This window comes from Bos grunniens, chromosome 7 (assembly GCF_055505025.1).
Source record: "Bos grunniens cultivar Pamir isolate PY7600 chromosome 7, Bosgru_T2T1.0, whole genome shotgun sequence".
NCBI classification, from domain to species: domain Eukaryota; kingdom Metazoa; phylum Chordata; class Mammalia; order Artiodactyla; family Bovidae; genus Bos; species Bos grunniens.
In genome coordinates this window covers 13185603-13212169 of record NC_141171.1, presented here as the reverse complement: position 1 = coordinate 13212169, position 26567 = coordinate 13185603, and the positions used below count along the sequence as shown (strand labels likewise).

General features: G+C 43.8%; 1 protein-coding gene and 1 long non-coding RNA gene across 6 annotated transcripts in view; one reads left to right on the top strand and one right to left on the bottom strand.

The window, feature by feature from the left end:
• LOC147368474 (zinc finger protein 101-like) overlaps positions 1–26567 on the top strand; it is a 55262-nt gene that overhangs the window by 10338 nt on the left and 18357 nt on the right. The window contains exon 1 of one of the 5 annotated variants that reach the window (XM_086409094.1): positions 20287–20504. The exons of 1 other annotated variant lie outside the window; for it this stretch is intronic. In XM_086409094.1, coding sequence (XP_086265220.1) covers positions 20385–20504 — 120 coding nt within the window. In that variant the 5' untranslated portion in view covers positions 20287–20384. Of the gene's footprint in view, positions 1–20286; positions 20505–23026; positions 23326–26567 lie in introns of those variants that run through there. 3 more of the 5 variants (XM_086409093.1, XM_086409098.1, XM_086409096.1) reach the window with 3 other exon arrangements.
• Positions 11421–13336, bottom strand: LOC147368475 (uncharacterized). Its single transcript, XR_015166681.1, has 2 exons — positions 13204–13336; positions 11421–11651 (listed from the first exon to the last, which is right to left on the bottom strand). It is a non-coding gene; the product is annotated as an uncharacterized LOC147368475 (long non-coding RNA).

Sequence of the window (26567 nt, the reverse complement as noted above, 5' to 3'; positions counted from 1 at the left end):
TGTTTTTGCTGACTGTATAGAGCTTCTCCATCTTTGGCTGCAAAGAATATAATCAAGCTGATTTCAGTATTGATCACCCAGTGATGTCATGTGTAGAGTCGTCTCTTGTGTTGTTGGAATAGGGTGTTTGCTATGACCAGTGCATTTTCTTGGCAAAACTCTGTTAGCCTTTGCCCTGCTTCACTTTGTACTCCAAGGCCAAACTTGTTCCAGGTATCTCTTGACTTCCTACTTTCATATTCCAGTCCTCTCTGATGAAAGGACATCTTTTTTCGGTGTTAGTTCCAGAAAGTCTTGTAGGTCTTTATAGAACTGCTCAACTTCAGCTTCTTCAGTGTTAGTAGTTAGAGCACAGACTTGAATTACTCTAATGTTGAACATTTTGCCTTGGAAACGAACTGAGATTATTCTGCCATTTTTGAGTCTGCACCCAAGTACTGCATTTCAGACTCTTTTGTTGACTATAAGGGCCAATCCATTTCTTCTAAGAGATTCTTGCCCACAGTAGTACATATAATGGTTATCTGAATTAAATGTATCCATTCCCATCCATTTTAGTTTGCTGATTCCTAAAACATCAATGTTGACTCTTGCCATCTCCTACCTGACCTTGTCCAATTTACCTAACAATGCAGGTTCCCAGGCAACATTGTTCTTTACAGCATTGGACTTAACGTTTACCACCAGACACATCCACAGTTGAGCATCATTTCTGCTCTGGCCCAGCCTCTTCATTCTTTCTGGACCTATTTCTCTGCTTTTCCCTAATAGCATATTGGATGGACACCTACTGACCTGGGGGACTATAGCTTGGTGGGCTACAGTCCATGGTGTCACAAAGAGTCAGACAGGACCTAGTGACTGAACAACAACAGCAACAGCAGTGAATGAAGATAATCTTCACCTCTATTTGGTGTTCTGAGTGTTTTTCTTTTTAGTCTTTGAATAATTGTGTAGTGTTAGCTCTTTGTTTTCTTTGCAATTTCCCATTGACATTTGATATTCAGCATGTTTTCATATTTCCAGTTTCCCTCTGTATATCGTTTTTGGTCAATGGTTCTTTGAGATCTTTTGCCCATTGTTAATTGGATTGTCTTCCTACTGTTGGGTTTTAATAGTTCTTGGCTATTTTGAATACCAGTCATTTATTCATATCTTTGTGAGTCTGTTTCTGTTTTGAAAATAAGTTTATTTGTGATATATTTGAGATACCACATGTAAGTTAGTGACCATACAGTATTTGTCTTTCTCAGTGTAACTTACCTCACTTAGTATGAATAGTTGTAGGTCTATCTATTTTGCTGCAAATGGCATTATTTCAATTTTTATGGCTGAGTAATATTCCATTGTATATCTGTACCACATCTTCTTTTTCCATTCATTTGTTGATGAACATGTAGGTTGTTTCCATGTCTTGGCTCTTGTAAACAGTGCTACTATGAACACTGGGTGTCTGTATCATTTCAAATTAGAGTTCTCTCTGGGTCCATGCCTGGGAGTTAGATTGCTGGGTCATATGGCAAGTCTAGTTGGTTGGGGAATATTCACACTGCTTTCTAAAGTGGACACACCACTTTTCATTCCTACAAAGCTAGTGGAGGTAATGGAATTCCAGCTGAACTATTTCAAATCCTAAAAGATGATGCTGTTAAAGTGCTGTACTCAGTATGCCTGCAAATTTGGAAAACTCAGCAGGGGCCACAGAACTGGAAAAGGTCGGTTTTCATTCCAATCCCAAAGAAAAGCAATGCCAAAGAATGTTCAAACTACTGTATAGTTGCACTCATTTCATATGCTAGCAAGGTCCTGCTCCAAATCCTTCAAGCTAGGCTTCAACAGTACCTGAACCAAGAACTCTTCCAGATGTACAAGCAGGATTTTTGAACCAGAGATCAAACTGATAACATGCATTGGATCATAGAAAAAGCATGGGAAATTAAAAAAAATTATATCTACTTAATTAATTAATTAATGCCTGAAAGCATTTGACTGTGTAGATCATAACAAACTGAAAAATTCTTACAGAGATAGGAATACCAGACCACCTTACCTATCTTGTGAGAAACCCATATGCAGGACAAGAAGCCACAATTAGAACCAGACATGGAGCAACGGACTGGTTCAAAATTGGGAAAGGAGTATGTCAAGGCTGTACTGTCAAGAGAAGTCTGGCGTGCTTCAGTTCATGGGGTTGCAAAGAGTTGGACACATCTTGGTGACTGAACAACAAAAATAACAAAAACAGTTGGAGTACAGTTGATTTACAGTGTTATGTCAGTTTCAAGTGTATGAAGCAAAGTGAATAAGTTATACATGTACATTTCTCTTTAGGTTCTTTTCTCATGTAGGTCACTACTTACTGGTGAATTTTTTAACGGGTCTTTCAAAGTTTGTATACTAGTGACAAATTCCTTCCGTTTTTGTCTCAGCTGCTACGTCGCTTCAGTCGTGTCCGACTCTGTGTGACCCCATAGATGGCAGAATGACCTTATTTTTTCTTAAGTTTTAAGGATCATTACACTTGCTAATAAAAATTAAGAAAAAATAAGGCCATTCTGAGACAAACATGGAAGGAATTTATATGCCTGCTATTAGGGCTTCCTTGGTAGCTCAGCTGGTAAAGAATCCTCAAATCCCTGGAGAAGGAATAGGCTACACACTCCAGTATTCTTGGGCTTCCCTGGTGGCTCAGATGGTAAAGAATTTGCCTGCAATGCAGGAGACATGGGTTCAGTCCCTGGGTTGGAAAGATCTCCTTGAGGAGGGCATGGCAACCCACTCCAGTATTCTTTCCTGGAGAATCCCAGGGACAGAGGAACCTGGTGGGCTGCTGTCTATGGGGTCGCACAGAGTCGGACATGACTGAAGTGACTTAGCAGCAGCAGCAGTCAAGAGTAGCCTCAACACCAGCAACCAATGTTTGATTTCCATTCATAAAGAAGTATAGTTTCCCCTGATGTCTTCACAGCTTCCACATCAAAGATCCAGCAGAGTTTGAATTCCTGTAAGGCCTCTTGTGTCTACTATGACAATATTTCAGTGCTCTATGGTTGGGAATATTCTCTGATACTACTCTTCTCTGGATTATGTCTTTGTTTCTCTCCTGCGTATCAATTTGCTTCTCCAGTGCATTGTGCAGTGCCATCCTTGACCCAGTGTTTCCTTGTGAGAAGCACCTTCCTTCTGTCAGGAAGGCTGTGGCTGTTTCCGATTACTTGTAGTTGAACATAATCCTTCAGTGTGTTTTTTAATTGTATTTTATTTTCTGTGACTTAAATTGAATTTTTTCTGAAGCAGTCATTTTTGTACTCATTTTGAATACTTTACCAACTATTTTTTGAAGCATTTGTTAGATGACACATTTTGTTTCTCCTTACCTCAAAGAATAAAGTACCCATTTTGTTTATGAATATTCTGAAATCCATGCAGTTTTCTTCATTTACTTATTATACAATATCAGTCAGTTATATCCTGTAAATAGGATGTCAGCTACATTATCCTTAGACCAATTTCTTAAAAATTTAGTCACAGTTTTTGTTGAAAAAATAATTTCTTACTCATTCTTATCTGCAACAGTTAAATCATAGGTATTATCAGTGCTGTCTTACCAGTGATCCATAAGATCACATCTCTAGTCAACTACTGGGATGAAATCAATTCCATTAAGAATGATTACAGGTAAATAAGGTCCTACCATATAGCACAGGAAACTGTTAAATATCCTGTTATAAATTATAATGGAGAAAATATTTTTAAAGTATGTATACAATGCATAACTGAATCACTGTACAGCAAAATTAATACAATATTATAAGTCAACTATATTTCAATAAAAAAAATTTTTTAAGAAAGATCTTCATTTCTCATTGGGAAACCAAGATCCACCATGCTGCAAGGTGCAGGCAAATAGTTTTTTAAAAATTTGGGGAGAGGGACTTCCCTCATTGTCCAGTGGTTAAGACTCCATGTTCCCAATGCAGGGGGCCTGAGTTCATTCCCTGGTCAATGAACTAGATCCCTTTAAAAAAAATGGGGGAGAATCAGCTATACCCCAATACAAAATTAAAAGTTTAAAGTTTGGGGGAAAAGTGAAAAATGAAATGGGGGAGGTGGGCTTTCTTGACTCCTTGGCTAGGACACGTGTATTTGTTTATAGATACTTTAGGCATGGTAGGTAAGGATGTGCTGCAACTACTGAAGTCTGTGTGCCCTCGAGCCTGTGCTCTGCAACCAGAGATGCCACTGCAATGAAGTGCACTGTAACAAAGAGTAGCCCCTGCTCACTGCAACTAGAGAGAAGTCCGCACAGCAACAAAGACCCAGTACAGCCAAAAATAAATAAATTACTAAAAAACCTATGAAAAAAAAGTTTTCTAAGGCCTTCATTCAGGAAAAAAAAATAATAAAAAAGTGGCAACAGACTCAAAGAAATAATTAACAGTATCCAATAGTCCTGCATGATTAAAACACTCAACATACCAAAAGCAGACTGAAATTTTCTAACCTCATATTGAACAGCTATGGAAAACACCAAATACTATGTTTAAAGGTGAAAGAGTGAATGTTTTCCCAAGTCATAATTAATAAACTATATCTCTTCCTTATATTTGACAGTTTATTGGAGATTTAGGCCAAGAACCCACTCAGCAAGAAAAGGAATAAAACGTATGCAGATTGGTTAGGGAGCTTTAAAACCATCTCTACTTTCAATCCAGTATCTTATATATAGAAAATCTAGGGCCCACTAGAAAAACTAAAGGAACTGATAATTTGAATTCAACAGGTTTGTAAGATACAAGATCAAGACAAAAATAATTGTTTCTATACACTTATAATAAACATTCTGATAATGAAATTAAGAAATGTATTTACAGTAGAATAAATGCAAGAAAACAAAGAGAAACATATGTAACAAAAGAAATATAAACTGAATACTCAGAAAACTATAAACATGTTCAAAAAATTAAGCATGTAAACCAATAAGAAAACATGCCAGTTTCACAGATAGGCACTTATGTTGCTGATGTGGTACTACTATACATAATGATCTAAGAGACAATGTAGTATCTACCACAGTCACAACAGTAAGTGTAATACACAATCTTTTTCACAAATTTACCAGGAAATACAAGGAAGGCAGAATGGACAAATCATTCTTAAAGAAAAAAATAAAGTAGTAAGACTAACATAACTTGATTTCAAAACTGTCTTCTAAGAAAAGTTAATTAAGACATTGTGATCCTAACAGAAGGAGAAAGATTTTAGTGAATGATACCTCAAAAAGGGGGATGGGAGAAGGGAGAAGAGTTAATGTGTTTCTTCCACCAGAAAAAAAAAAAAGAATCAATTGTCTTATGGACACTATGCATGCATGCTAAGTCGCTTCTGTCGTGTCCGACTCTGTGTGACCCTATGGACAGCAGCCCTCCAGGCTTCTCTGTCCACAGGATTCTCCAAGCAAGAATACTGGAGTAGGTTGCCATTTCCTTCTCCCTATGGACATTATAGTCATTTACATTTAAATGTTCAGTAGGATTTGCAGCAGTAACTGACCGAAAATAAATTTCTTTCCTATATGAAATGTACATGGGAGAACTTAATGAAACTTCTCACACCCTGTTGTTAAACTGAGCAGAACCCTTGCACTCAGCTAGGGTTACGGGGTTCAAACTTCTCAGTAGGGCCATCTGTTCTGGGATTATTTACCTTAAGTACCAAATGAGTGGGGGCTAGAAAGGGAGGACGGAAGGCTCAGTGCTGGGAAACATCAAAGTTTGAAATGGATTAGATTAGATTAGACTGAGATTTCCCTGGCGGTTTAGTGTGTAAGAACAAAAGTGAAAGTCGTTCAGTCATGTCTGGCTCTTTGTGACCCCATGGACTGTAGTCCACCAGGCTCCTCTGTCAATGGAATTCTCCAGGCAAGAATATTTGAGTGGGTAGCCAGTCCCTACTCCAGGGGATAATCCTGACCCAGGAATCGAACCTGGGTCTCCTGTAATGCAGGCAGATTCTTTACTGTCTGAGCCACCAGGAGCATGAGTTCTACCCCTGGTCAGGGAAGATCCACGTGCTGCATGGTAATGCCCCCCCCCAAAAAAAAATAGGATTCTGGGGTACAAGGGGGTGGGAAGGAGGTTGAAGAGGGAAGCGACATATGTATACCTGTGGCCAATTCATGTTGGTGTATGACAGAAACCAGCACAACATTGCAAAGCAATTATCCTCCTGTTAAATTTAAAAAATTAGGACTCAGATTGTGTTACAGAAGATACAGCAGTCTCAAGTATGGTGTTGGGGCTCTAAAATCTGAGAAATGTATGTTTTCTTTGCATTTTGCTGTTAAATCATGTACAGGTGAGCTATCTGTGAATGCTAAAATGGAAGCGGAAAAGGGATAGATTATAGAAAATCTTTCTATTTTCAGACAGGACCTCTCCAACTCTAGATTTTTTTTTTTTTGTATTATCACATATTTTGTATTATCTCATAGTCTTTTCAACAAATACCAGTCAGAAGGAAAGACAAATCATACTTTATATAACAGTATACACTGCTATCCTTGTCAAACATAAAATGTATTCCAAGTATTTAATAGAATGGAAAATTTTAAAAGGCTTCCATTTGCAACACAAACAAAATGTATCTTTCTCACCGAAAAGGATACAATATGTATAATGGGTTATGACTATCCAGGAACTACCACACAAGGCTACTAGGAAAATCCCATCAAATATCAAACTGCCAAGACTGTCCTGGTGATCCAGTGGCTAAGACTTGGTACTCTCAGTGCAGAGGCCCCTGATTCTATCCTTGGTCAGGGAATTAGATCCCACATGGCACAACTGACAGTTTGCATTCTGCAACAAAAATACTGCCCCTGCCCCCCCAAAAAAGATCAAAGATCCCAAGTGCCACAGCCAAATAAACAGAAATAAATATTTAAATAAAATACCAAACTGTCATTTTTTCAATGGCCCATAAACAGAGAATGAATAGAACATCATAAACATTTAAATCTAATTGCATACTACAAATACAGTTAAATGCACCCCTGGATCCAAAAGGCTTCAAATGGGAAAAGAAAAAACTCATTATCTGATTAAAGGAAAAAATCACTACCTTTGAAACTTATGAGAGTCCCTTGGACTTCATGGAGATCTATCCTAAAGGAAACCTGTCAATCCTAAAGGAAATCAACCCTGAATATTCATTGGAAGAACTGATACTGAAGCTGAAACTCTAATACTTTGGCCACCTGATGCAAAGAACTGACTCACTGGGAAAAACCCTGATGCTGGGAAAGATTGAAAGCAGGACAAGGGGACAACAGAGGATGAGATGGTTGGATGGCATCACCAATGCAATGGATATGAGTTTCAGTAAATTCTGGGAGCTGGTGATGGACAGTGAAGCCTGGCATGCTGCAGTCCATGGGATTGCAAGGAGTCAGACATGACTGAGCAACTGAACTGAACTGAAACTTTATGTACTAGTGTTGAAGGGCTTCCCAGGTGGCAGCAGTAAAGAATCCACCTGCCAATGCAGAAGCTGAAAGAGACATGAGTTCAACTCCTGGGTAGGGAAGATCTCCTGGAGTAGGAAATGGCAACCCACTCCTGTATTCTTGCCTGGGATACCCCATGGACAGAAGAGCCTGGCAGGCTCCAGTCCATGGGGTCACAGAGAGTCAGATACAACTGAGCAACTGAGTGCACAGACACACACAGAGACACACACACACACACACACACACTAGTGTTGAATGACAACTTAGAGCATTAGCTCATATTAGTATTCATTTCCAAAATTAGTAGAATTCCAGCATTCAAGGTTACACTTGAAGAAAGATCTTTAGTAAGCACTACATAATTGTAAACTTTTAAAACAGCTCTTTCATGTTGAAAGTTTTCTGGAATGTTAGGCATGGATTAGAAATGCTCTAGGCATCCCAATATTCATAGCAGCACGATATATACCAGCAAGAAATGGAAACAACCTACATGTTCATAGACAGATAAATGGACAAAAATTGGTGCTTTCAAACCATGGTGCTGGAGAAGACTCTTGCGAGTCCCTTGGACATCAAGGAGATCAGTTCAGTTCAATTCAATTACTCAGTCATGTCTGGCTCTTTGCAATCCCATGGACTCCAGCATGCCAGGCTTCCCTGTTCATCACCAACTCCCGGAGCTTGCTCAATTCATGTCCATCGAGTCCTTGATACCATCCAACCATCTCATCCTCTGTCGTCCCCTTCTCCTACCTTCAATCTTTCCCAGCATCAGGGTCTTTTCCAATGAGTCACTTCCCATCAGGTGGCCAAAGTACTGGAGTTTCACCTTCAGCAACAGTCCTTCCAATGAATATTCAGGACTGATTTCCTTTAGGATAGACTGGTTTGATCTCCTGGCAGTCCAAGGGATGCTCAAGAGTCTTCTCCAACACCACAGTTCAAAAGCATCAATTCTCCAGCACTCAGGTTTCTTTTTGGTCCAACTCTCACATCCATACATGACCGCTGGAAAAACCATAGCTTTGACGAGATGGACCCTTGTTGGCAAAGTAATGTCTCTGCTTTTGAATATGCTGTCTAGGTTGATCGTAGCTTTTCTTCCAAGGAGCGTCTGTTAATTTCATGGCTGGAATCACCATCTGCAGTGATTTTGGAGCCCAAGAAAATAAAGTCTGTCACTGTTTCTATTGTTTCCCCATCTATTTGCCACAAAGTGATGAGACCAGATGCCATTATCTTAGTTTTCTGAATGTTGAGTTTTAAGCCAGCTTTTTCACTCTCCTTTCACTTTCAACAAGAGGCTCTTTAGTTCCTCTTCACTTTCTACCATAAGGGTGGTGTCATCTGCATATCTGAGGTTATTGATCATTCTCCCGGCAATTTTGACTCCAGTTTGTGCTTCATCCAGCCTGGCATTTCTCATAATGTACCTGCATGTAAGTTAAGTAAGCAGGGTGACAATAAACAGCCTTGATGTACTTGTTTCCCAATTTGGAATCTGTTGTTGTTGACCACGTTTTGTCAGAACTCTCCACTATAACCTGTTGGTCTTGGATGGCCCTACATGGCATGGCTCATAGTTTCACTGAGTTAGACAAGACTGTGATCCATGTGATCAGTTTGGTTAGTTTTCTGTGACTGTGGTTTTCATTCTGTCTGCCCTCTGATGGATAAGGATAAGAGGCTTGTGGGAGCATCCTAATGGGAGACTGACTAATGGGGGAATCTGGGTTTTGCTCTGATGGGTGCTCAGTAGGACTTTCCTGGTGGCTCAGACTGTAAAGCGTTCTGCCTACAATGCAGGAGACCCGGGTTCAATCCCTGGGTCAGGCAGATCCTCTGGAGAAGGAAATGGCAACCCACTCCAGTACTCTTGCCTGGAAAATCCCATGGACGGAGGAGCGTAGTTGGCTACAGTCCATGGGGTTGCAAAGAGTCGGACATGACTGAGTCACTTCACTTTCTTTTCACGCTCATTAATTCTTTAATCCAATTACCTGTTGATGGGCGGGGCTGTCTTCCCTCCCTGTTGTTTGGCCTGAGACCATACTATGATAGGGGTAATGGCAGTAATGGCAAACTCCTTCAAAAGGACTTATGCCCACACTGTTGTATTCAGTGCCCCTGACCCTGTGGCATACCACTGTCAACCCACGCACCCACTGGAGACCCCTAGACACTCACAGGCTAGTCTGACTCAGTCTCTTGTGGGGACACTGCCCCTTTCTCCTGGGTCCTGATGTGCACAAGGTTTTGCTTGTGCCCGCCAAGAGTCTGTTTCCCCAGTCCTATGGAAGTTCTGTAATCAAATCCCACTGGCCTCCAAAGTCAAATTCCCTGTGGTTCTCTGTCCCCTTGCTGGATCCCCAGAATGAAAAATCTGTTGTGGGTCCCAGAACTTTCTTAACAGTGTTCTGCAGTTTGTGGGTCATCTGCTCAGTAGCTCTATAGTGGAGCTAATGGTGACCTCTTCCAAGAGGGCTTATGCACATACCACATGTCCCAGGTCTGCTGCAGCCAGAGCCCTTGTCCCTGCGGCAGGCCACTAGTGACCAATGCCTCCACAGGAGACACTCAAAACACTCAAAAGGAGGTCCAGCTCAGTCTCTGTGGGGTCTCTTGAGTCCTGGTGCACACAAGGTTTTGTTTGAGCCCTCTGAGAGTCTCTGGTGGGTATGGGGTTTGATTCCAAATGCAAATTCACCCCTCCGACCATCTTGTTGGGGCTTCTCCTTTGCCCTTGGAGGTGGGGTGTCTTTTTTTGGTGGGATCCAACATTCTCCTGTCAATGGTTGTTCAACACCAAGTTGCAATTTTGGAGTTCTCACAGGAGAAAATGAGCACACATCCTTCTACTCTGCCATAACGTATAACAAAGAGATCAGTCTATTCTAAAGGAAATCAACCCTGACTATTCACTGGAAGGACTGATGTTGAAGCTGAAGCTCCAATACTTTGGCCACCTGATGCAAAGAACCGACTCACTGGAAGAGACCGTGATGCTAGGAAAGACTGAGGGCAGGAGGAGAAGGGGGCGACAGAGGACAAAATGGTTGGATGGCATTACCAATTCAATGGACATGAGTTTGAGTAAACTCTGGGAGAGAATGAAGAGCAGGGAAGGCTGGAATTCCACAGTACATGGGGTCACAAAGAATTGGATACAACTGAGTGACTGAACATCAACAATTACAGATAAGAGGACGTCTGGGGGGACTTCCCTGGCCATTCAGTGGTTAAGATTTGGCCTTCCATTGCAGGGGGTCTGGCTTTGATCCCTGGTCAGGGAGCTAAGGTCCCAGTAATACTGTAACAAATGAAATAAAGACTTTAGAAATTGTCCACAGACTCATAAATATAAAAAGGCTGGCTTCGTTTTCATCTTTGGTCCTTGAAAGTTCTGAGCTTTCCACCCATCCGTACACCATCCCCTTAGATACTCATTAGGTATCTTAAGCTTAAGAATCTCAGAGCATATGGCTTGGGCGACAGGCCGGAAATACACAGTGGTTACATTATATCAGCTGGGTAATTTCATAGGAAGTGGAAGCATTTGATTCTTCTTTCATGGGCCATTACCCAATTTTTTGACCTTTTATGGTCAGTCTTGGAAGTGTCATGGTGCTGGTGAGTGTGTCATTCAGATGCTAATATATTATAATAAGCATAAAATGAGGCTCAAATTTCACTAGAAGCCAAACCTTCTACCACCTTGGACCTACTTGGTTCTATTCATGGCTATGCAATTCTTTAAAGATTGTGCCCCTCCCCCTGCCCTCCTGTTTCAATCTGATATTTCACATTGTATTGTACAACTGAAATTTGCTAAGAGAGTGGATCTGTGACCGAGTCCAAGCTCACTCTGTTCGCTGCATGACAGACCAATTAAGCAAGAGACAGGGTGTTGAGGCAAGGAATATGATTTTATTCGGAAAACTGGCAGACTGAGATGTCAGACTGTCAGTGTCCCCATTCAATGTCCATTACACAATCTTGTGGGAAATAGGGTGGTGATCATTCTAACTGCTTCTCACTTGGATCTTCTGGGAGTGTCTACCATCACTGCCAGGATTCCAAATGTTGAGATTTGTCTTCCTTGTTCTTCTTTGGAAAGTGTCTACTTGATACCTGTAGACTTAGAAATATTGACAACCTAAATTTCAAATTAAGGTATGTAGGACTTTTCTCGGAGAAGGCAATGGCACCCCACTCCAGTACTCTTGCCTGGAAAATCCCATGGACGGAGGAGCCTGGTAGGCTGCAGTCCATGGGGTCGCTAAGAGTCGGACACGACTGAGCGACTTCACTTTCACTTTTCACTTTCATGCATTGGAGAAGGAAATGGCAACCCACTCCAGTGTTTTTGCCTGGAGAATCCCAGGGACAGGGGAGCCTGGTGGGCTGCGGTCTCTGGGGTCGCACAGAGTTGGACACGACTGAAGCGACTTAGCAGCAGCAGGACTTTTCTATGTATGGGAAGATGCAACAGTTTGGGCTCACTGAAAAAATTTCCTTGATCTGGAGACCTGTGTCCCATATCCCGAATTTCCTCATTGCTCACCAACTTGTGTTGAAGGGCTGCAATCACTGATGACTGATATGGCAGCATTTCTCAGATCCTCTGCTCTTGGTCAGGAATTTGACCAATATTTGGGAGACATTTCATAATCAAATTTTATTCCATGACCCTGGGAGGTTCATCCCAGGTCGGTTGAAAATGTTGGATGTGCCACTCCAGGTGTTAAAAATTTTGGATTAGATTCCCATCAATAATTAAAGATTCTCTGGATCATGGGCCTAACTATGATCCAGGAGACATTTTTCTCTCGTTGCCTCTTCCCATACCTAGAGTCATACTATTGCAATTATTTGGTATTTCCTCAAGATGTTTACCCATGTAAGTTTTTTGTTGGAGACCTGGCTATGTACTAGGTACTGTTAAGAGACTTATGTCTTACATAATGCTGTAAGTCTTATGAGGACTTCCCAGGTAGCCCAGTGGCTAAGATTTCAAGCTCTCAATGCAGAGGGGCCTGGGTTCAATCCCTGGTTGGAGAAATAGATCCCAGAAGCCACAATTAAAAGATCCTGCATGCTGCAACTAAGACCCAGAGCAGCAAAATAAATGTGTTTTTTTTTTTTAATAGAGAGACAACAATCTTCGAAATTAACCAAGATATAAGTAATGTAGCTAGTAACATCGAAAAAGACATACGGCAACAAGGAGACACAAAGCACAATTTGAAAATAAACATTAAATGAAAACAATGATTAGTATAACTAGTTGTAATTCAGTTGCAATAACTAGGCAGCCAAAGGGGCCATAAATGATTTAATAAGCTACCTACAGTTACACTATACCAGCTGTGCACATCCAGATATGCATAGCTTAATCTTTGAGACAAGCATATGTTACTGGTACAATCAACCAGGTAGACATAAATAAGTACATCTTTCAATTCTTCTTAAAAAGGTTTAATTTACTACATTTCTAAATCATAATTAGGTTAAGGGGAAGATTTTCCTTACCCCTGGGTAACAGATATAAGCCAGTAATTTTTTTAGATAGAAGCCATAAAAATTATAAAATTATTTCCCAGTTCACTTAGCCCTATATAATTAATCCTTTTCATTTAACAGCTTTATGAAGCCATCAGGTTTACCATTAGAATTCTTTGATTACTTACCTAGTTTAACAGTATGGTGTGGAAATCAGAAACTTGTATTTATCCAAAGGTCCTTTTTATAAATCTTCCTGAAGAGGAGACATTTTTGAAAAGTCATCAGAGTGAAACCATAGTTATCTATAATGACAAAAGACTTAAAAAGGCACATTTAAATCTGATTACAAAGAAAACTGACAAGGTAACTTTCTTACTGCTGTGACATACAATACTTTCAGATAATAACTAGAATTATGACTGATATTTTGCACTCATCTCACACGCTAGTAAAGTAATGCTCAAAATTCTCTAAGCCAGGCTTCAGCAATACGTGAACCGTGAACTTCCAGATGTTCAAGCTGGTTTTAGAAAAGGCAGAGGAATCAGAGATCAAATTGCCAACATCTGCTGGATCATGGAAAAAGCAAGAGAGTTCCAGAAAAACATCTATTTCTGCTTTATTGATTATGCCAAAGCCTTTGACTGTGTGGATCACAATAAACTGTGGAAAATTCTGAAACAGATGGGAATACCAGACCACCTGATCTGTCTCTTGAGAAATATGTATGCAGGTCAGGAAGCAAGAGTTAGAACTGGACATGGAACAACAGACTGCTTCCAAATAGGAAAAGGAGTACGTCAAGGCTGTATATTGTCACCCTGCTTATTTAACTTATATGCAGAGTACATCATGAGAAACGCTGGACTGGAAGAAACACAAGCTGGAATCAAGATTGCCGGGAGAAATATCAATAACCTCAGATATGCAGATGACATCACCCTTATGGCAGAAAGTGAAGAGGAACTCAAAAGCCTCTTGATGAAGGTGAAAGTGGAGAGTGGAAAAGTTGGCTTAAAGCTCAACATTCAGAAAATGAACATCATGGCATCTGGTCCCACCACTTCATGGGAAATAGATGGGGAAACAGTGGAAACAGTGTCAGACTTTATTTTGGGGGGCTCCAAAATCACTGCAGATGGTGACTGCAGCCACGAAATTAAAAGACACTTACTCCTTGGAAGAAAAATTATGACCAACCTAGATAGCATATTGAAAAGCAAAGACATTACTTTGCCAACAAAGGTCCATCTAGTCAAGGCTATGGTTTTTCCAGTGGTCATGTATGGATGTGAGAGTTGGACTTTGAAGAAGGCTGAGCACCGAAGAATTGATGCTTTTGAACTGTGGTGTTGGAGAAGACTCTTGAGAGTCCCTTGGACTGCAAGGAGATCCAACCAGTCCATTCTGAAGGAGATCAGCCCTGGGATTTCTTTGGAAGGAATGATGCTAAAGCTGAAACTCCAGTACTTTGGCCACCTCATGTGAAGAGTTGACTCATTGGAAAAGACTCTGATGCTGGGAGGGATTGGGGGCAAGAGGAGAAGGGGACGACAGAGGATGAGATGGCTGGATGGCATCACTGACTCGATGGACGTGAGTCTGAGTCAACTCCGGGAGTTGGTGATGGACAGGGAGGCCTGGCCTGCTGCGATTCATGGGGTCGAAAAGAATCAGACATGACTGAGCGACTGAACTGAACTGATAATACTTCCCATGTAATTTAACATACCAAATGAACCTATTAGTTTAGTATCTCCGTCTGAGTTGTTTCAAGGGCCCTTTGAAGTATCCCAAAGTTAGCCAGAGGTCAAAGAAACTTCATTATAATTTGATTTCAAAAATTCAAAAGTGTTTTAAGACACAATAGGATCACAGGTCTCCATAAAAGAATTTATTCACTTAGCCAAAGTAAGAATAAGATTTCAAAGGCAGGGCTTCCCTGCTGGTCCAGTGGTTAAGAATCTGCCTTGCAATACGTGGGACATGAGTTCCAACCCTGATCCAGGAAGATACCACTTGCCACAGAGGAACTAAGCCCATGCACCACAACTACTGAGCCCATGAGCCACAACTACTGAAGCCTGCATACCTAGAACCAGTGCTCTGCGACAAAACAAGTCACACCAGTGAGAAGCCTACACACCGCAATGAAAAGTAGCCCCTCCTTGCCACAACTAGAAGTTTGAGTGCAGCAACAAAGACCCAGCACAGCCAAAAATAAATAAATCATTTTAAAACAGTTTCAAAGGCAAATACACAAAATTAAAAGGTAAAGAAATTTAAAATCTGTTACCAAAGGCAGTTCAACATACTTAGAAGGCTTGTCTTTAAAAGAGAAAAGCCAAATTAAGGTTTTGCTGGCTTCCTTTTAAAAATTCATTTTACTCAGTTAAACCTATTTAAACTTACTCAATTCTGGCTGATTGTGTACAAAACTATTTGGGTGTATTTTCCACAAATTTTTCCTCACTAATTTTAGTACAATTTTAAGTTTCAAGTTGTTCAATATCCGGAGAGACTCCAAAACATTTTTTTTTTTTTCAAAACATAATTATTTCTAAACGTTCACCCAAAGTTCTTATCTCATTTGCATTTTACAACTTTCATTTTAAAATGAAGGCAGAGGTAAGGATTCAGGAGAAGATTAGTTAGGACATTTGCATCTCAAACATCCTTCCTAGGACGGCTGTTTCCTCTTTAATACTTATAAGCCTCTTAGAACAATAGGGGAAGTTTTGGTAGTGGTAAAAGGAATGCGGGCTTTGGATTATTTTTTTTTTTTTGGAGCCACACTTCTGGTCTTATAAAGTCCCCAAAACTTGGGGACTTCCCTGATGGTGCAGCTGCTCACCAAAGCTAGAGAAACCCCATGCACAAGCAACTAAGATTCAGCACCGTGAAAAATAATAGAGTTGGAAGTTTTGGTAATTTCTTCTCTTTTCTTAGGCCTTTTGTTAAGGTGGTCCTCAGCTGGTATGTACATTGCCTGGAAGCTGTGTCTTTAGGTAAAGGTGTATATGAGGCTGGATTGCCTTGTTTTAGGGGAGTAAAAGGAAACCCTAGTGTCAAAATGGTAAAGAATCACCTGCAAAAGCAGAAGACTCAAGTTTGATCCCTGGGTTGAGAAAATCCCCTGGAGAAGAAAATGGCAACCCACTTCAATATTCTTGCCTGGGAAATCCTATAGACAGAGGATCCTGGCGGGCTACAGTCCATGGGGTCAGAGTCAGACACGACTTAGTGACTGAGCATATATTAGCTGTGGCTTTGTCATGTATGGCCATCATTACATTGATGTTTCCAGTGCACACTTTCGGGGGTTTTTATCATAGATGAATGTTGAAAATGTTTTTAATAGTTTTTAGTTATTTTGGCTATGCTGGGTCTTTGTTGCTACACTTGGCTTTCTTTAGTTGCTGAAGTGGGGGCTACTCTAGTTGCCATGCATGGACTTCTCATTCGGTGGGTTTTCTTGTTAAGGGGTCTAAAGCGCAGGCTCAGTATTTTTGGCACATGGGCTTATTAGTTGTTCTGTGGGATGTAGGATCTTCCCAGATCAAGGATGAAACCAGTGTCCCCTATATTGCAAGGTTGACTCTTAACCACTGGACCAGCAGGGAACCCAGATGCTGAAATTTTTCTAAATCTTGTCCTACATCTTTTTCTAAATCATCCTTTTTCTAAATCAGTCCTACATCTATTGATATGTTGTGGTTTTTATTCTTCAATTTGTTAATCAGAGAACTTCTAACCCATGTCCTCACCTTATCAGTTACAGGAATTGTCTATTTACACACCACAGCAAGAGCTTCTTCATCACAAAAGAATGATCCATTATAGGTCACATAGAAAAAAATGTACGGATCTCCTACAATAAATCAACTGCTTCAATATTCATCCAATGAGAGGCTGTCATCACCCTCAACTCTTGAGTTTAAATTTCTTGAGTATAAAGTCTCCAGAGGGGAGTTGTTAGGGGAAGCTGGCCAGGCTCCATAGTAACCATTTCCACCAGTTGTTTTATGACAGGAGGTCCTGGTAAGGAACATGGATCTAATAAGCCACCACCAGCCGGAAGAGTTCGCAAAAGGTTAAAAAGACACCACATGTCTGAACACCTCCCAGAATCCTCACTGGCATCCATCTTTGCTGAAGGAGGTGAGCACAGCCAGGAAGGACACTTGACTTAGAATGAATGGCAACTAACCCATCACTAGAAAAGCCAAGACTGCGAACCATGCGGCAGAGCAGTTCTCCTGGGTTTTCTTACCCTACTACTCTCCGCCCCTGGCGACATTTCCCAATAAAATCTCTTGCTTTGTCAGCACATGTGTCTCCTCAGACAATTCATGTCCCAGTGTCAGATAAGAGCCCAGTTTCAGGCTCTGGAAGGGGTCCCCCTTCCTGCAACAGACAGACAGATGAGATGGGTGACCAGGACCTTCCCGCAGCATGCGTTAAAGCTGTGGCACGCGGGTCTCCCCGGCGGCGGCGGGGCTGGATTGTGGGAGGCGGGGGTGGGGGTCGGGGTGGGCGGTGGGGAGGGGTGGGCAGTCCGGCGTCCCAGGCGTCAAGGGACCGCCGTTGTGTGTGTGGCGGTGGGACCCTGCGCTTGTTTTCCTGGTGGCCCGTTCGCATCTCGGTATTTCTGGTCACTGTCCCGGGGCCCTCGCCCTGCGTGGTTGCAGCCCCTCCCCGTCGCTGCTGGCCTTCCCTCCGCCCCACAACCCCGCACCCCCCACCCGGTCCTAGACGGGTGGCTGCCCGCGCCGCTTCCCATGTCTGGGACCGAACCTGCCTCGTCTCAAGTGGGTGGCCTCCTGGGAGGAGTAGTGCGTGAGAGCCGTGGGGCGCGGTACGCGGCGGGAGAGCGTTCTCCCAGGCCCGCTGTGGTTCTGGGTGTTACCGGTGGCGGGCGTGAGCCCCGCCAGGATGGCCCCGCGGGAGCCCGGGAGGCCATTCGGCGTCCTGGGTGCCGCGGGACCGCCCCTGTGCTGGAGGCCTCCGGCCATGAGATCCCGCGGCATGCCCCGGCGGCCGACTTGCTTTCGGGTCTTTTCGAACGGCCCTGGGGACCCTCGCGATGGCGCGAGGCCACCCCATCTCCACGGCCGGTTCTTTGCTGCTGCCACGTCTTCGCAACTTCGGCCAACGTGGCCGCACCCCATCGGTGCCCCTCTCTGTCCGTCCGTCAGCCTCTTCCGTCCTGTCTATTGATCCCCGGGCCGAGCCCTGGTGCGTCTTGCTCCCCTGGCCCGCCGCGGTCCCGCTCCTTTGCCCGTCGCCTCAGTCAGTCTGCCGACGTCCTTCCGTGGTGGATGAGGAGGACCGCCGGTGCCCACGCCGCGCCCCGCCCGGGTGTGCTCGCCAGAGCGCGGATCCGGTCCCCGGCTGGCGGCCGTGCCCGCGCCGCCCGGCCCTTGGGCGGGAGGATGCGAGGGAGCTTCGGTCGTTCCGGAGGCCCCTGGTCACTTTCCCAGGCCTCGCTCCCGGCCCCTCCTGGAAGGCCGATCTGCCACGGGAGGCACCCTATCATTCTTCCACGCCGCCGCCGCGCTCTGCGTCTCTTGTGGACCGAGCGTGGGCGGGAGACCGTCCTCGCCTGGGGCGGGGCAGGTCGGCCAGAGTCCCCTGGTGATCGCCTTCGCCCTTCCTCGCCTCGTTGGGTTCCACTGCCGCTCGTCGCCCCTGCGCCCCGCGCCCAGCTCCCTGTGCTGGCTTTCTGGGGCTTCCGTGGTAGCTGGGGCTTCCCTCGTGGCTCAGCTGGTAAAGAATCCACCTGCAATGCAGGAGACCCCAGTTCGATTCCTGGGTTGGGAAGATCCGCTGAAGAAGGGATAGACTAAGCACTCCAGTATTCTAATCTGGAGAATTCCATGGACTGTATAGTCCATGGGGTCGCAGATTCAGACATGACTGAGCGACTTTCACAAGTACCAATGCAGGAGAGGCAAGAGATGTAGGTGAGTTGGATCCCTGGGTCAGGAAGATCCCCTGGAGTAGAAAATGACAACCCACTTCGGTATTCTTGCCTAGAAAATTCCACAGACAGAGGTGCCTGGTGGGCTAAAGTCCACAGGGTCTCAAAGAGTTGGATATCACAGAGCCTCTGAGCAAAACTAATAACAAAGGCAATGAAAAAGAAAAGAAGCAGACCTAGCCTAGAGTCTGAATAGGCTCTTCCTTGAGACATGATGTGCCTTACAGGTGGTGCAGAGCCCTGTACCATGGTCACAGGATAAAAATCTCTGGAACTGACCAAGCCCAATAGCAACTGTTGCCATAAGCCTCTGGATAGAAACTGGCCAGTTCCCTGACCTCATATAATGTAAAATACTCATCCTACTATACACCCTATAGCATCCTAACCAATCACCTAATGCCACCATTCCAGTAGGAATTTTCTCTGTCTTGAGCCTATAAAAATTGGCCAAAAGCCTTCAAAAGCCTTTGGCTCCCCCTTGAATCAAGTCGGTCCGCTGTTCTTTTTTTTTTTTTTTTAATAGTTTAATGTATTTTAATAGCAAACTTACAGGCCTGCTGTTCTAATAGCGTCTCCCACTCTAAGAAACTTTATTCTTCTGTCGTTCTGCCTCGTCTGGAAATTCTTTTCCAACCCATGCACAGACCAGGACACGTGGATCAACTTGTTTGCAGGACAGAGGTAGGGTCGGGGATGTGCAGAGCAAACTTGTAATTACCAAGGCATAAGGGAGGAGGGATAAATTGGGACACTGGGATGGAAGTGCACATGCTACTATCTATAGAATAGATGACTGATGGGGTCCTGCTTTGTAGACCAAGGAACTCTATTCTGTACTCTGTAATGGCCTATATGGGAGAAAAATCTAAGAAGAGCTGATATATGTATATGCATGACTGATTCACTATGCTGGACAACTGAAGCTAGCATAGCATTGTGGATCGTTATATTCCAATAAAAATTATAAATTAACAAATAAAATTTCTTCCAGTGTCAAATGTACACCTGAGCATTTAATGTACGTTCCTCACATCCTGTGGCTTGACTGAGACTTGTCCTCGCACGCCCTTAAGCTGACTGATTCACTTCCTACCAGGGCCATGAGTTCCGGGATTCTTTACCTTATGTATCCATTGAATGGGAACAGGGCAGAGATGGGTGGAAGGCTAGCGCTGTCGAAGACCAAAGATGAAAATGGAGCCAGTCCCTTTATTACAGATGGTGAGTTCACCATAAATTCCGCTCACCTTCTTCAGTCAGTCCCGCGGGGCGGAGCATTAGGATCTGTCCAACCAGGAGGCCACTATGGCAGGTGGGCGGGGCGATGCCAAGATTGAACCTTAACTTCCTTACTTTCTTGAACTGCGGAAAAGGTTGCGCATGTTTCCTCTGTGGTTCGCTCTCCTGGTAACTTTCAAGTCTCTTGTTTGCCCCTGTGACCTGCACTGGTCTTTGGCTTCCTTTAGGCGGGATTCGGACAAACCAAGCAACCTGGACATGGTGAGTGTGCTGATCCGGCTGCGGCCACAGCAGAGGCACTCTTTGGGACTGGCTGAACCGACCATGTTTGGTCGACCATGTTTGAACCGTCGTCTCCTGGTCACCGCCAGAGTCTGTTCTCTGAGGCTCTGTGGTACTGATCGGCAGCACCTGGGCGTCCTGAAAGGCAACTCTTGTCTAACACTGGGGAATGAATTGTGCCCAAACAGAGACCATTAGGGTAAGGGAACCCAGGAGAACTGCTCTGCCACATGGCCCGGATTTTATGGTGATGGGATTACTTTCCGGGTTGCTTTGGTCAGTCACTCTGACTCAGGGTTCTTCCTGGTGGCGTACACATTGGTCAGTCAAGATGGATGTCAGTGAGAAGGATTCTGGGCGGTGGTAGGACCCGTGGAATCTCCTTTTCCAAATGTTTGGAATGTGAAATCTCCTTTTCCAAATGTTTGGGACTTGGAATCTCAAAGACCTTTTCCACCCTAGATGGGCTTTATGTAGGGCTGGCAATAAATTCTTAAATTTCTAGAGCACTTTTCTCTTTGCCAAAGTCAGTTTCACCTCTCAAATTATCTATCAACCATTTATACAGCATGTTTGTATGGGGGAGGGGAGGAGGGTTACACTATCTGTTGGTTCAGTGCTTAAGACTCCACTGAACTTCCACTGCAGGGGGCATAGTTGGAATCCTGGTCTGGGAACTAATATTCCCCTATGCTGTGAGGTGCAGCCAAAACTTTTTTTTTTTAATGGAGGAGCTGGGCTTTCTCGATTCCTTGGCTAGAACAAGTGTATTTCTTTATAGACACCATTTAGGCATTGTGTGTAATGGACTCTGTGAGTGCTCCCTTGGTGCCATATTTATTTACTGATTTTCACAATTTTCACAATCTATTGTAAATGATAGAATGCAGACAATATTCCACACTCCGTTTTTGACACCAGTTTTTCTCTTATACCCAGATGAGAACTACCAAAAAATAAAATAAAATAAAATAACCAAAGAAACACACACCTTTTTCTTTTCTGAATATAGATTCAAAAAAATCTCAACAAATACTAGCAACTGCGAACCAGCATTATGAAAAAAAGTATTATAAAGCATGATCAAGATTGACTTATTTCTTGGGATGAAAGGTTGGGCTAGCATCTCAAAGTCTTTAATGAAATGAATGAGATCAACAGGTTAGAAATCAAAAGTAGCAAGGCCTTCTGAACAGACTCTTTAGGAGGTCTGAGTCCCTCCTAAAGACTCTGAAGACAAACACAAGTCACAGAAGATACTCAAGAACTACTGGGAACCCACAAGTATTAGCAAAACCCACCCACGCAGGATGGCAACTAGAAACTGGCCAGTGGACCTTTCCACTTGCCTTCCTGGCCTCCTGGCTATGTAGATTTCAGTACCCCACCCCTTTGTGCCTGAGTGACAAGCTGCAGGAGGATGACTGCTCAGTGGAGCCATTTCTGTGGCTGTCCTGGGATGTATCCCTGCCAGGCACTTCTGGTTCTTTAACAGTTTTCCCAGGCCTGGATTGCTTCTGCTGTCCTCCGCAACTCCTCCTACACTGAGCTATCTGAGATGCTCTTCCCAGATTATAATCCTCAAATCTGTCTTGAATAAGTTATTCCAATTATTTCTTAGATTGAGTGATTAATTTTTGAAACCGTCCGTGTACCAACAAAATATTGTAATGTCAACAGTTAAAATATATGTAAGGTAACTGTATTCCTATTTCCCATAATAGAATAAAAACAAGAAATGATACTGTCAATTGGAATACACCTGGAGAGTATTACGGGCCACCCCGCCAGTAGAAGGCACCCATTAATTAATCATTTTTATGCTTTTAATATATTTGGAGATACATACAACAATCTCCACAGTCAAGTTATGCCTGGGAAATCCCATGGACAGGGGAGCCTAGTGAGCTACAGGCCACAGGGTCACAAAAGTTTCATATACGACTTAGTGACCAAACTACAACATATATAAATATGTGACTGACTCACCTGCTATTCTACTGAGGCTCCCACACCATTGTAGATCAGCTACACTGGAATAAAATTAACAAATTAATAACTTAGTCAATAAAATTTCATCCTGCATAAAACGTACACCCGAGAAGTTAATGAAGACACCTCACAGGCTGTGGTTTGACTGAGGTTCGTGCTGGCACCCAGGTAAGGCTGAGTGATTCAGACCTCCAACCAGAGCCAAGGGATTCTTGAGTTTCAGGACCTAATGAGTGGGGCTGGGGCAGGGATAGGTGGAAAGCTCAGCCCTCCTTAGGACCAAAGATGAAAATGGAGGCGACCCCTGTATTAGAGACGGTGAGTTCACATTTCAGTGTCTGACTTTCTTAAGAAGCACAGTTCCATGCCTGGCCACACAATTTTACACCAAGCCCTTGACCCCGGGAGGACCTATGACCCGTTTGTTCCAGGCAGGACTGGCCAGGGCCACCATCTTATCTGTACTTGCTCCATCTTGAAACGGAATCGGGTATCATAGACCCCAAAACAATTCTTTATCCAAGCACAAGCAACGGGCCAAGGGAGGTCCAATCCCACCTCCCACAGGTTGTCACTCAGGAGGAAGAGGCGGGACACTGGAATCTGTCCAGCCAGGAGGCCGATGCGGCAGGTGGGCGGGGCAATTCTGCGCCAATGCCGGGACTTCCTTTCTCCCCCTGCGGAGAAAGACCGGTGTCTTTCCGGTTTCACCCTTTTGGTCCCTCTTACGTTCAGAAGCCCTGCGATCTGTGCAAGTCTTTGGAGCTCTTGGGAGGGACTCAAAGTAACTTCCAAGCAACTTGAAATGGTGAGTCCGCTGACTGGGTTACCGACAGCTAGGTGGGACTGGTCGCTACCGTCCGAACCCGGCCACGGTTTGATCCGGCACCTCGGGGTCACCGCCGGAGTCTGTGGATACGCTGGGTCTGGGGTGCCACTCGGATCTCAGTCCCCGCCGGCTTGCAGCGGGGGGATGGATGGTCCGGCAGCCGGGACCTGGGCGTTTGGTCCGGGCACTGCGCGCCGGAACTTCGGCCCTGGAGGCTCTATCGGCGGCTCTTCGCGCGCAGCCCCTCTTCTTCCCAAGATTGTGTTACCACGTGCATGGTCTACAGGGGACAATCGCAACTCGTTCTCCAGGGTCAGGTCGTAGGATTAGATGTTGTCTGAGGGCTACCCACTCCAGTGTTCTTGCCTGGAGAATCCCAGGGACAGGGGAGCCTGGTGGGCTGCCGTCTATGGGGTCGCACAGAGTCGGACACGACTGAAGCGACTTAGCGGCAGCAGCAGAGGGCTCCCAGGCTGCCTTTTTACTCTGCAGGCACCCGGTGTCCTCTGATTTTTCCAAAGATTTGGGAAGCGGGATCTCAAAGACCTTAATACCAGTTAGTAGCTCTTTGTTGTTTTTTAGTTTCTCAATCGTGTCCGATGCTTGGGGACCCCATGGACTACTGTTGCCCGCCCTGGCTCCTCTCTCCGTGGAGTTTTCCAGGCAAGAATATTGGACGGGGTTGCTATCCAGGGGATGTTTTACCGCCAGTGATGGAACCTGCGTCTTCTGCGTTGGCCGGCGGTATTTTTGCCAATGAGCCATCAGGGAAGCCCTTTTTATGATTGGCAGTAATCATTAAACTTCCAGGTCGTTCCCCTCATTCCCAAAATTCCGATTGAAATGGTCAACTATTCGTCTCTGCGGTGCATTTCAAACAAACGCAATATTTTAACTTTTTATCCTATTTGCTCAGTCTTGGATGGCATTTTTCCGGGGTGCGGGGGAGACATCCGTAGGTATTTTACCTTAGCGGAAAGCCGAGAGTAACCGCCAGTAAATTCGTTGTCTAATAGCCATTTTTCGCCCAATTTTTTTTAACTGGGAACAGATACTCCATAGGAAATCCTTTCATGAAGATTTTCCTTTCTTTTTTGAAACTTTTATTGATGAACTACCCTTTGAGTCCCCTTCAGAAGATCTACTCATTTATTTGTTTATTTTTTATATACTGTAAGATATATTTAATTAATGGAGCTTAACGAACTGTATACAATATTTCCGAAGACTTAAGATGGGAATGTCTTTGGAAAATAGTCCATTCTTACATTCCATTTGTTTCACTTTGTTTCATTCCCTGAGTGAGTATGGTGAAATCATGGGGGCGAGGGGCACTCTAGTTTTGGTCCATTTCCAAGGCATTCCAGGATTTACAGTTGCAGACAAAAAGTATTCAAGTAGGATTACTTGTGTTGAAAATAATGATTGACATATATTTTTATGAAAGGAAGTTATTTGTGGTTTTCTCGGTGAAGTAGTAGACATGGCTTGTACATGGTGAATTGGTCAAACAAGATTTGTGTGTTTAACGTTTTAGTGGTGGTGTAGAGTACCTGTAGTGGGGAGCAGAGCCTGGGTTCATTGTCTTCAGCCTAAGGGCCCGGCTAAGGCCCCTTGGAGGAGAAGGAAATGGCAACCCACTCCAGTATTCTTGCCTAGAGAATCCTGTGGACAGAGGAGCCTGGTGGGCTAATGTCCATAGAGTTGCACAGAGTTGGCCACAACTGAAGCGACTTAGCATCCATGCATGCATTGGAAAAAGAAATGACAACCCGCTCCAGTGTTCTTGCCTGGAGACTCCCAGGGACACAGGAGCCTGGTGGGCTGCCGTCTATGGGGTCGCACAGAGTTGGACACGACTGAAATGATGTAGCATCAGCAAGGCCCCTTGTAGCCTGCAAGGGGAAGTACTTGAAGGCCTTCGTATACTCAGAATCATACAGTTTCTAGCTTTTTCAGATTGGCTCCTTTCAGGTTGCAATAAAGTTTTTTTTTGTTTTCTTTTGGGTTTTTTTTGCAATACAGTTTTAATACATGTTTCCTTCATGTGTTTTCATAGTTTGATATTAACACTTCATTCCTTTTCATTAGTGAACAGTATTTGATTGTATGAATGTACCACTGATTATTTGACTCTTGCAGGATTTGTTGCTTATCTGTTAACTTCTGCTCCTTGGGCCCCATACAACTATTTGTGTATGAATTTTGTGTGCATACAAGAGTTGTCCTCATTTCAGCAAATAACAAGGAGTGGTATCGCTGGGTCTTAAGTACTTAGTATATGTTGTTTTCAAAGAATGCTGCTGTCTTCCTTGATACTGCTGCTACTGCTAAGTCACTTCAGTCGTGTCCGACTCTGTGCGACCCCATAGATGGCAGCCCACCAGGCTCCCCCGTCCCTGGGATTCTCCAGGCAAGAACACTGGAGTGGGTTGCCATTTCCTTCTCCAATGCATGAAAGTAAAAAGTGAAAGGGAAGTCGCTCAGTCGTATCCGACCCTCAGCAACCCCATGGACTGCAGCCTTCCAGGCTCCTCCATCCATGAAATTTTCCAGGCAAGAGTACTGGAGTGGGGTGCCATTGCCTTCTCCAGTCTTACTTAATAGGGGTATCAAATTCCATTTTCCTCAGCAGTAAATCCCCTTGCCAATTCAGGAGCCTCCAGTTGGATCCCTGCTCTGGGAAGATTCCATGGAGAAGGAAATGGCAAAACACTCTAGTATTCTTGCCTGGAGCACCCCTATGGAGCCTGGAATAGTACAGTCTTTGGGGGTTACAGAGCATGGGACTCACAGTCTCCACCTAGCGACTGAACAGCAACAACAGTGAATGAAATGATCTTCACATCTAATTGGTATTCTGAGTATTTTTCTTGATAGTCATGACTGTGTAGTGACAGTTTATTGTTTTATTTGCAGTTTCCAATTGACATTTGATGTTCAGCTTGTTTTCATATTTCCTATTTCCCTTCTGTATATGCTTTTTGGTCAACTGTTGAGATCATTTGCCCATTGTTAATTGGATTATTTTATCTTCTTACTGTTGAGTTTTCATAGTTGTGAGGTTATTTTGAATACTAGTCATTTATCACATGTGTGGTGCTGTGCTTAGTTGCTCAGTCGTGTCTGACTCTTTGTGACCCTATGGACTGCAGCCCACCAGGCTCCTCTGTCCATGCAGATTCTCCAGGCAAGAATACTGAAATGAGTAGCTATCCCGT